The sequence below is a fragment of the Podarcis bocagei genome (assembly GCF_964188305.1).
Source record: "Podarcis bocagei genome assembly, chromosome: 1".
Classification (NCBI taxonomy): domain Eukaryota; kingdom Metazoa; phylum Chordata; class Lepidosauria; order Squamata; family Lacertidae; genus Podarcis; species Podarcis bocagei.
Genome location: NC_138125.1, coordinates 39,916,757 through 39,928,835, shown reverse-complemented (window position 1 = coordinate 39,928,835; position 12,079 = coordinate 39,916,757). Strand labels below are relative to the sequence as shown.

Here is a 12,079-nt window from a genome sequence, read left to right as displayed (position 1 = left end):
ATGAATATCAAATGACAAAGCATACTGTTGATCTACTTGTTTGATTAAAATTCATGGTATTAGATTATTTTTAGCAATCACAACATCTAATCAGTTAATCAAACTACAAAGAGAAACTGAAAGGACAGCTAGATGTCAAAATCATTTTTCTTACCTGACAAACAGATATAAGTTAAATATTCGCCCTGACCCCCCGTTGCCAAAAAAGGAATCTTTTTCTTCGTTCTCCTTTTTACTTGGACTGCTCCCAACATTCTTTCATCATGCGGAGCGAAAATCTCTTTGCTGATAGTGGATTTGGCACTCATTGTAGATCAGAGATGGAGGAGACGGATTGCGTTCCTAGAATAAAATTCATATGGTACATTTTAATTTCACTTATACAGCATACTGATTCCCATTAACCTTCACTTATATAGTATACTGATTTCCATTACTCTTCAATAGGAAGTACATGCAAAAACATATGCAAGATAAAAAATACAAAAGTAGTTATATGGTCAAGGATTAAACCCGAACAGTATAACAAGATCCTTGCTACTGTCATCATGGCAACTGCCATCAAGTTTATGCCCTCTCAGAATCCATTATCTGTCGTGCTGAGAGGATGAGACAACAAAAACTCTTTCCATGGACTAAGTATTATTTTTTTCACCAAACCACCATTCCCTCTCAGAGCAGAAAAAACTGCAACTTGCAGGAAGCAGGTGTTTGCGGGAGGGGGGGGGGCGTAACATATAAGCTCCAGGCTTATTTAGGCATATAAGGCTCCAGGTTCCTTCATTTATATCTCAGGTCTTCCTAAAACATTTGAGTGATTCCTGTTATTCAGGCTCACCAGCAATGTGGCAAATGCATGTCCTATGGATCTCACTCCAAACATAAGGATCAATTATTGACATTTCACTTTTATGTAAACCAGCTTAACTCGGATCTTTCCATTTAAAGACTCCTATAAAGACTCCTGTTTGCAGTCAGAGTAAAGAGTCAGGTTGCACCTTAAAAATATTAACTAATTTGTTTGTGTGGGGTTTTTTTAAATTGCCGCAAGACTCTTTGTTTTTGCAGCAACCAATAAACTATTCTTTCCTAAATCACAGACAAATTAATTACTTCAACATACAAGAGGGTTGATTGGAAGCAATAAATATATATATATATATAAATCACTGCTTCCTGGTTACTTCCTACTGCAAATTCCTCCCTCCCAAACTTCACTGCTTGCCTTGTAACTCCTCTTGCCCTGCAGTATTATGTGATTACATCATACACTGGTAACATCAACAGACATAGCCCTTCCCATTTACAGTAGCAAGCTACATCTGCATGGACACTGGTTATTGTTCACTGACAAACGTTCTTCTGTGCAAGATGGAAAGCTGCACTTCCAGCAGCCTTCTAAAAGATCGGTATTGTACTGCTTTCAGCTATACTGATCTTTGAATGATTTGTCATCTTTTGGTGTATTTCCAGGCAGACGTGCCTTTCTTCATGTGATGCCAAATGCTCTGAATACAAGACAACTTTAGTACGTGAACATCCAACTATCCTAAGCTCTTTGAAGTATTGTATAGCCATTTAAGGTTAAGACATGATCTCAAGCATCTGATTTAGCATGTCTGATATATTTAGCAAAACTAAAAACAAACGAACACCATGTTAATTTTACATGCTGTAAAAGACAGCAAACTGATATACAACTACCCGGGAATGAGTCCCATTGAACTCAATGAATCTTACTTCTGGATATACATGCACAGGATTATACCCTGTAAATGACTCAAAGGTTTCAACTACAGTACTCAAAAGGTTCAAATACTTTTGTAGCAAAATACTTGACTTGGGATGCATGTGTGCAAGTTACAGCATACACTTAATGTCGTTAAAATTTTACATTTGAAACCAGAGTCAAAAGCTTTACTTGGAAATTATTGTTTTTAAAATTAGTTTTATAGGAATACAGAACTCTAAATCAAAATGAAACTACTGCAAAATTAGTACAGGAAATTTGTTTTCAAAAATCTTACACGTTAACAATTGTCTGGCTATGAGGTTTCATTCATTTTAAATATCCAAACCGGCATTCTGAGCACCATGCAAACATTTCTCTTGCCTCACTCAAATTCTCAGATCTCTAACTGAAACAAGAGTTCTAATCTATGACCACCCTCAGCAGAAATCTGCCCTCAATAGGAATATCCAAACTAGGCCACAGACAAATGCAGCCGTAAAAATATAGGTAAGGAAAACAGCACTCCTTCAGTCTAAGCCTCCAGAACTGCATGTTACTGCTTCAAAACCTTGTGCTTCTGCACCTACTTTCCATCTCTAATTTCTCTGATTGATAGTTAACAACATTTACATATTCCACTTGATTGCAGTAAAACCTCGAAGTGGTTTATGAAACAAAATCTGCTTCGATTTCCTGGTTAGAGAGTTGATGGCTTTCTCAGGCGTTACATGGAAATCCCATGGATCCACCAACATCTACATCACATGAGTTATGCACATGTAGCTTCAAACGCCTACCATGTTCATGCTGCCACCTAGGATTCTGAGAATCTTTTCTGACACAACAGTATATCACATAGTCTTCCTATATGACATGTACAAGATCACACTCTAGACCAGTTCCCTTTCCCATGGTCCCTCCAGATGTTGCTGGACTACAGTTCCCATCATCCATGACCACTGGCCATGCTGGCTGGGGCTGATGGGCATTTTACTTTTCTGTAGTTCACCTCATCATTTGTACTTTTTTACTCTCTGAGGCAGTGCTTTCAAAGTGACTTGTGTTCCACTGACTAATATGCGCCCTTAAAATAATTGTTGACCAAGTATCAAATTATATACATGCAAAAGAGAAAACTAATTTTCCTTTTTAATAATGTTATTGTTTTCTGGGTCTTCAGTAACTTCTTTGCTTCTGTTCAGTCCCTGCTTTGTTGACTTCAGACCTGCCTCAGGCTGTGAAGGTTTATTTGGCATCAGGTGTTGTTCCTTTGTTCCTGTATCAACACCCCTTTCCAAACAATTTAATGGATTACCTTCAAAGTCTTGGCAGTTAGACAAATTCACTCCCAATTATATAGTATGCATGTTTGTTTGTTTTCTCTGAAAGGGTTTCACTGTGTCCAGATAAAGATTGCAGAGGAGGAGGAGGAGGAGGAGGAGGAGGAGGAGGAGGAGAGAGAGAAGTAAATATACCAGTCTTGATCTTCTTCATGAAATGCTAGTACCTTTCATTTTGAAAAGAAGCAGGATGAAAATGAAAATCTCATCTTACAGATGGGCATTAACTATCCTAGGCTGCATCAACAGTAGTGTCCAGATCATGGGAAGTAAGAGCGGGGCTTTGTTTCATCTAGAACTCACCAGAATTCAGTTCTGGCACCTCTCAGGGGGACGCCATTGTCAGTTTAAGAGAACAAGGGCAGCATTCATTGTGAGTTGTGGCACTTCTTTTTCTAGAAAAATAGCACTGAGAATGCCACTCTATTCTGATTTGATCAGACCACACCAGTTTGGGTGCCACAATTTAAGAAGGATATTGACAAGCTGGAACGTGTGGAAAGGAGAGCAACGGGTCTGGAAACCAAGCCTTATGAGGAATGGTTGAGGGAGTTGGGTATGTTTCACCTGGATATGAGAAGACTGAGAGGAGATATGATAGCCATCTTCAAATATCTCAAGGGTTATCACGTGGAAGAAGAAACAAGTTTGTTTTCTCTTGCTTGGAAGGCAGGACTCAAACCAATGTCTTCAAGTTACAAGAAAGGAGATTCCACCTAAACATCAGGAAGAACTTTTTCACAGTAAGAGTCGTTCAGCAGTGGAACAGACTCCCACGAGAGGTGGTGGACTCTCCAACTATTTTAAAAAGTCAAGAGGCTATATATATAAGATTAGACCCAAATTAAATGTCCCATACTGTTTGCTTAATATTTACATTCAAAAGTCTAAAACGTTAAAAAGTATTCTTTTTAAAAAAGTCATATATGCAAGATTTCACTGTTGCAAACAATGAAAACATTTAACTGTTTTGCAACACATTTCCTTTGGCCTTGAGGCTCAAGGAACAGTTTGTTTTCAAGTGGGTTAAGTAGTGAATGTTTCTAGGCAACATCTTGGGAAGCAAACTATCAGATACACTTTTCCCACCCTGCTCGAATAATCACGGCACGTTTTAAGCTCATAGGTTAAAAAAAATAAATGCCTTCCATGTAGGAGATCAGAAAATACTAGATCAGAAAGGATTGTAATAATTTATTGATCTGGTCTATCCATAATAGATAAAATTTGATGTCACCTGAATGTGAAGGTTTTGAACATTCTCCAGCATTTCAATGTGTTATAGCTATAAAGGAATGGTATACTTTGATGATTTCCAACCTGGGATACCCAATCTAATTACTCAATTTTCTTTTTCTGAAATAGAGGAGTCATGGAGTGCCAATATTATGGCATTCAGAGATTTAAACATTCGCCGAGTTAGAACAAAAATGATCTTACAAGAATACTGTTCTTTCTATACATACAGCCACTAAAGAAAATGTGAGAGTAAATTTAGAAATTAACTCCCTAGATCACACAATTAGGAAAAGAAAGTGATCTATTATTTCCTTGCCATGCCATAGAGAACCACACACAGAATGTTGGGACAAAGAAGATTTCAATCCATGGTATACCTGTCTGCAATACTGTCATGATCCTCTGTGTTTTGCATCAACTGACATTACATACTAACCATTTATCTTAAATGGTACTTCCTATCTTGAACAGGCTGTCCTGAATGTGTCCTGAGAACTTTAATAATGTTGTTAGAATTTAGGAGTCTAAGGGAATCAATGGCTGAAATCTTTTTTAAAAAAAAAATAGTTGTGAAATTTACATATTGCAGATAGACAAAAAAACATTAATATGGCTGGCATACTGCAGAACTATTATTTCAGTTATCCTTTGAGCACATTTTATACTATGAGATCACATGCTAATTGCCAGTCAAATACATGAGAAAGTTACTCTGAAAAAAAGTCTACTGTTTCAGTCTCATATACACACTTAACTGGGAGTAAGTTCTATTGCAGTGTTTCCCAACCACTGTTCCGCGGCACACTAGTGTGCCGCGAGATGTTGCCTGGTGTGCCGCGAGATGTTGCCTGGAGGGAGGCGGGCGAGTCGGGCGGCGAGAGGCGGGGCGGCGGCGGCGAGGAGAGGCCGCCCAGCATGGGGCTCTCGCCGTCTGCCTGCCTGGCTGCCTGCGAGCTCGGCGGGCAGCGCCTCCGTCCGCAGCGCCCGCCTCGCGGCTCTCATTCCCTGCCCCTGCCAAAGCTCACCTAGCCAAGCCGCGCTCTCCTTCCTGCCTCGCTTTGCTGCCTCCTCCCCCCCCACCCCCAAAGCTTGGAGATTCCCCGGCAAGGGGGAGGGGAAAAAATTGAAACTTACACTTTCGTGCGTCCCTCCCGGCGTGACGCTGCGCGCTGACGTCACGGGGCTGTAATGGTGGTGTGCCTCGAGATTTTTTTCATCAAACAAGTGTGCCTTTGCCCAAAAAAGGTTGGGAAACACTGTTCTATTGAACCCAATGGGACTTGTTTCTGGCTAAATATGAATAGGACTGCACTGTAATGCATTTGGCATTATCATTATATATAATAAAGAATTGCAGGAAGTTGAAAGCAATATTTGATTAGATACATAATGCCCTGTCTTGCAAGAAAAAATACAGTGTGGGAGGCTGTTATCATCCTTGCAGCATTATTCAAGAAATGCAGTTAAAGTCTGGACAAAACCACTTCAAGCTCTCAAACTGAAACATGAAATGCAAGAAACGTTATGTTGTCCATTGTGCGAGGTTAACCACTATAAGCTTGCGAAGAGTTTCATAAGCAGCCACATCAACAGTTTGCACACATGGGGTTGCATCCAACTAAATTTTACTCTGAAGAAACTCACTGAAATTAATGGACACGACTAACTTAGGTCCATTCCTTTCAATGCATCTACTCTTGAGTAAAACTTTTTTTGGAGTAGAAGCCATAGTTCTCAATGTTGTGAGTGAACATGTGCAATACAGGGGAACTGCATCTTGTGTGACGGTTAGATTCCCAGGGTTACACATATACATGAAAACTGCATACAGTGGTACCTCGGGTTAAGAACTTAATTTGTTCTGGAGATCCGTTCTTAACCTGAAACTGTTCTTAACTTGAAGCACCACTTTAGCTAATGGGGCCTCCCGCTGCTGCCACAATGCGATTTCTGTTCTCATCCTGAAGCAAAGTTCTTAACCCAAGGTACTATTTTTGGGTTAGCTGTGTCTGTAAACTGAAGCGTCTGTAACCTGAAGCGTCTGTAACCCGAGGTACCACTGTATAGCCCAAATAACCCTTGGAGATGCCCATGCAGTTAGCCAGCCTGTTTGCCTTCTATAAGGCAGTAAGTGAGGAGAAAAGTCCCACGCAGCACGCCTGAACCTTTGGTCAGCAGTGCAGTGGCTCTGAGTTGTGTGAATGCTCTCACAAGAGCACTCATTTTGTGCTGGGTCTTGACTGTTTTCCCCCAGACAAAGCCACTTTGGTGCACCCTGAGAGCAGGGTGCCTTTAGCTCTCAAGAGATCCCATGGGAAATCCCCACCACTTCCAGAGCCACAGAGCTGCTGGCCAAAGGTGCCATGCTCAAAGAGTATGCTAAGCAGGCCTTGCCCAGGACCTCTGAACCTTTCCCTCCCCAGACCGCCTTCAACCACGTATGGTTGAAATCATAGAATCACAGAGTTGGAAGGAATCCTGAGGATCTTCTAGTCCGATCCCCTGCAATACAGGAATATGCAGCTGTCCCTTAATGGGAATCGAAGCTGCAACCTTGGTGTTATCAGACCACATTCTAACCAACTGAGCAATCCCATTTCAAGTCAAATGCATGTTAAGATGCAGATTTGCTGTGTATTAAATGTACTAAATCTCCGCTTCCTTATTACTTTTGTAAACACAGAGTAACAAGAACAGACCTAAAAAAACAAAACAAAACACACCACTACAATAAAATCAGCTTTAGCACAATATGACACACTTTAAAAAACCAAAAAGAAATCCTACTTTGATAGGAGACTGGACTATATTACAGCCCATAAAATCACTTCCATGCCATGCACCATGCCAATTTTAGTTTAAGTATCAGAAGCTACTCATGAACTTGGTCCTTGGCTGTAGTATGTAACACCTGCCCTTTAACACTCAAACCAAATGGAATGCAATTCATAGCATCAAATGTGGGATAGGGAGTGGAAAATTAACAGTGGATAATTTGGCGTATTCTTCCCCACTTCAAACAGCAATGCCTGTCTCTCTTCCACAATCACAGCAGAGAATGGTCAACAAAAGGAATCCAGCTTTCAAGCTCCAGTAATCTCTATATTATGGCTCTCTGAATGAAGTGCTATTTCCTTATACAGTGGTGCCTCGCAAGACGAAATTAATTCGTTCCGTGAGTTTTTTCGTCTAGCGAATTTTTCGTCTTGTGAAGCACGGTGTCGGAAAAGTTTTGGAAAAGCTTCAAAAATCACCAAAAACCTCAAAAAAGGCTACCACACCGCGTTCTATGAGTTGCTCCTCGAAGTCAAGTCGCAACTGTATTAACGGTGTTAAGAAAAAGGAAACAAACTTGCAAAAAACGCAAGACGTTTTCGTCTTGCGAAGCAAGCCCATAGGGAAATTCGTCTTGCGAAGCGGCTCAAAAACCGCAAAACGCTTTCGTCTAGCGAGTTTTTCATCTTGCGAGGCATTCGTCTTGCGGGGCACCACTGTAGCTCATAATTTTTTATTCATACCTTGCAAGTAGCAAATGTTAGGGGTTTGTTGTTGTTGCTACCACTTCTGAAAAGGGTTGATACAATCAATCAAGTAACAAATACAGAATAGAAACCAGTAAACAAGACTATTGAGGGAATGCAGTTTCTGGGGGGGGGGGGTTAAATAATTTATTCTTCTTCTTTTTAATGCAGTTAAAACCTTGGTACACTAAAGGCATCCTATGAAAATTCAACACAGAAAAAGGACACGTTAAAATCGCACAAGAAAAACAAAATTCTTAGGCATTCAACTGCAGACAGGTCTCTAATAGGTGCTCCAAGCTATCCATTTTAGTTGGCTTTTATAGCCATTGGAATATGTCTGCCCATTCCCAACTATAGTACAGCTGGGGAACCCATGGCCCACAACCGCATTTTGTGTGGCCCCCCAGGACACCTGAAGCTGCTTGTTTCTTCTATCCGACCTGACTTCCTTCCTCATTTTACACAAGAAAATACCACAATAAAGTGGCAATCCTACTTGTCTGAGTTTCTCAGCATCATTGTGAAGCTGAGGCATTGTTTCCCTTTTTTAAAAGAGTACTTCCTTGCAAATCCAAACCACTAACCAAGCAAGGTTGGGAAAGAGGCATTTCTAAATACATCCCTGCCAGCGTACAAAAGTTACAAAAAGCAAGTAGTATATGGGATAGTGGTGGTTACAGGATAAAATGGTAAGGATCTAATAGCCAGCACTGCTGAGTCATCTGTTGCAGTAACATGGACTCCTCAGTTTCCAGTAGGTGATGCCTTGTATTCAGTATGTAATACCACATTTCAAATGGCATTCCTTAAGGACTGTTTAAGAAGGAACAGGATCCCTCTGCTCTAATCATTCAATTCTTTGGCCAAAGTTTATTAAGTATGTTAATGCATTTTTCTATTCTATTCGAGAGAGAGAAATGTGTATTTTTATTTCTATAATGATCTAGTCTGGAAAACTGGCGGTAATAATAATAAAAGAATTAATAATAAAAAAATTATTATTTATACCCCGTCCATCTGGCCCTATATACCACATTTTATTATTTATACCCCACCCTATATACCACACATAGAACAATTATTGCTGAAGCAGAACCAGCATAGCTTCCACAAGGGTAAATCTTGCCTACCTAACATTTTAAGAATTCTTTGAGTGTGATAGTAAGCATAGGATGTGATCCAGTCGCCATTGCGTATACTTAAGACTTTTAAAACGTTTTTTGACCAGTTACAAAGACCCTCAGCAATTACTGCAGAGTAAACTTAGTGGTCAAGAGATAATAGGACAGGTTCTCTTATGGAACAGTAACTGGATAAAGAAAAGGAGACAGGAGTAGGAATAAATGGCAAGTTCCATGCTAGTGATCCTCAGGCAAGGAATTGAAAACAAAACTGTCAATATTATAATGCTGTAAATGCAAAGCTATGGTGCAAAGATGTTTGGAATAATACTGTGTGCAGCTGTGATTTCCTCGCCTCAAAAAGTATGTTGTAAAGCTGGAAAAGATTCAGGAAAGGCCAACCAAAATGATCAAGGGAATGGAGAATCTCCCTTAGGAGGCAAGGTTACAACATTAAAGGTAAAGGGACCCCTGACCATTAGGTCCAGTCGTGACCGACTCTGGGGTTGCGGCACTCATCTTGCTTTATTGGCCGAGGGAGCCAGCGTACAGCTTCCGGGTCATGTGGCCAGCATGACTAAGCCGCTTCTGGTGAACCAGAGCAGTGCACGGAAACACGGTTTACCTTCTCGTCGGAGCGGTACCTATTTATCTACTTGCACTTTGACGTGCTTTCAAACTGCTAGGTTGGCAGGAGCAGGGACCAAGCAATGGGAGCTCACCCCGTCGTGGGGATTCCAACTGCCGACCTTCTGATCGGTAAGTCCTAGGATCTGTGGTTTAACCCACAGCGCCACCCACATCCTATGTTACAACATTAGAGGCTTTCTAATTTAGAGAAAAGATGTGTAAGAAATGTGTTAAACTATGCACGTTGTGGAGATATCAGATAGAGAGAAGCTGCCATTCATAACACTAGAACTCATACACCTCCACGAGTGGGGAGAGAACTGGCAAACTAGTATCCTGCTTGCAGGTTACCCATAGGCATCTGGCTGGCCACTGTGAGAAAAGGATGCTGGACCAGATGGCTGGTCTTAAGTGGGGATTCTCAACAAAACGCTGCTATTATCCCCAGTCCCTAACAGGAGTACTTGTGTCCAGGGGTCTAGGCAACATAAAACAGGAAATGCTTTGCTGAACAACTCCAGGCACGCCTGGAAGAAGCGGACCATTTGGATCCCTTCCAGTCGGGATTCAGGCCTCATCATGGGACTGAAACTGCCTTGGTCGCACTGGTTGATGATCTCCGGCGGGCTAGGGACAAAGGTGAGAGCTGTTTCCTAGTTCTGCTGGATCTCTCAGCGGCGTTTGATACCATCGACCATAGCATCCTTCTGGACCGTCTTGAGGGGCTGGGAGCTGGGGGCACTGTTATACAGTGGTTCCGCTCCTTCCTCCTGGGCCGTGTTCAGAAAGTGGTGGTGGGGGATGAGTGTTCAGACCCTTGGGCCCTCACTTGTGGGGTGCCTCAGGGTTCTGTCCTCTCCCCCATGCTTTTTAACATCTATATGAAGCCGCTGGGAGAGATCATCAGGAGGTTTGGGCTGGGTGTTCATCAGTATGCGGATGACACCCAGCTCTACCTCTCTTTTAAATCAGAACCAGTGAAGGCGGTGAAGGTCCTGTGTGAGTGTCTGGAGGCGGTTGGAGGATGGATGGCGGCTAACAGATTGAGGTTGAATCCTGACAAGACAGAAGTACTGTTTTTGGGGGACAGGAGGCGGGCAGGTGTGGAGGATTCCCTGGTCCTGAATGGGGTAACTGTGCCCCTGAAGGACCAGGTGCGCAGCCTGGGAGTCATTTTGGACTCACGGCTGTCCATGGAGGCACAGGTCAAATCTGTGTCCAGGGCAGCTGTTTACCAGCTCCATCTGGTACGTAGGCTGAGACCCTATCTGCCTGCGGACTGTCTCGCCAGAGTGGTGCATGCTCTGGTTATCTCCCGCTTGGACTACTGCAATGCGCTCTACGTGGGGCTACCTTTGAAGGTGACGCGGAAACTACAACTAATCCAGAATGCGGCAGCTAGACTGGTGACTGGGAGCGGCCGCCGAGACCATATAACACCGGTCTTGAAAGACCTGCATTGGCTCCCAGTACGTTTCCGAGCACAATTCAAAGTGTTGGTGCTGACCTTTAAAGCCCTAAACGGCCTCGGTCCAGTATACCTGAAGGAGCGTCTCCACCCCCATCAGTCTGCCCGGACGCTGAGGTCCAGCGCCGAGGGCCTTCTGGCGGTTCCCTCATTGCGAGAAGTGAGGCTACAGGGAACCAGACAGAGGGCCTTCTCGGTAGTGGCGCCCGCCCTGTGGAACACCCTTCCAGCAGATGTCAAAGCGATAAACAACTATCTGACATTCAGGAGACATCTTAAGGCAGCCCTGTTCAGGGAAGTTTTTAACGTGTGACATTTTACTGTATTTTTGGTTTTTATGGAAGCCGCCCAGAGTGGCTGGGGAGGCCCAGCCAGATGGGCGGGGTATAAATAATAAATTATTATTATTATTATTATTATTTGCATTTTCTGGGGATAAACAGAGGGCTCTCCCATTTTTTATCCTCTGAAACCATCTTCATACATACTGTGGGAAGGGACTTTTAAAAACTCATGAGCATGGCACACATTCCAAATCTCCATTTCCTATTTACTGTTAGGAGCTTAGCAGGTCAATTCCTCCCTATTTATCTCTTCACCCCTCTCAACATTTCATAGCTTTAGTAATTTAACAGAGCATGCTTGGTTATCACACTTTTTGGTGATGGTAGTTTTTCTTCTCTTTTAATTTACAAATGAATATACATCTGAACTTCTCACACATATTCATTCATAAGCCTGTGCTGTCCCATTTATGCATTCATCCGTGATTTTAAATTATATATATTTATGCAAATTTTGTCACAAGGCAGGCTACACTAGTAATGGTTTCTAAACCACTTTTTGGAGAACTGTATCACACAAAAAATCCAAAGAATAATTACGTTCTGATACATATACTAATCCAGGAACGTGCAAATCACATCAGTTCAATTTTTAAAATGCTGATTGAATAAAATTCTCTATTTCTACTACTGTGTATCTGGGAAGCCCTCTTGAGAATATAGAAACCAGCACCTTGTCTG

At 42.1% G+C, this 12,079-nt stretch overlaps 1 protein-coding gene and 1 long non-coding RNA gene across 3 annotated transcripts in view; one reads left to right on the top strand and one right to left on the bottom strand.

The window, feature by feature from the left end:
* The window catches only part of LOC308596337, a 646,399-nt gene that overhangs the window by 186,476 nt on the left and 447,844 nt on the right, over nt 1–12,079 (top strand). The gene's annotated exons all lie outside the window — the stretch shown is intronic.
* STXBP6 (syntaxin binding protein 6) overlaps nt 1–12,079 on the bottom strand; it is a 108,507-nt gene that overhangs the window by 80,845 nt on the left and 15,583 nt on the right. For both annotated transcript variants that reach the window (XM_081210501.1, XM_081210502.1), the window contains exon 2: nt 155–342. In XM_081210501.1, the coding sequence (XP_081066627.1) occupies nt 155–308 (154 nt within the window). In that variant the 5' untranslated portion in view covers nt 309–342. The remainder of the gene's footprint in view (nt 1–154; nt 343–12,079) is intronic.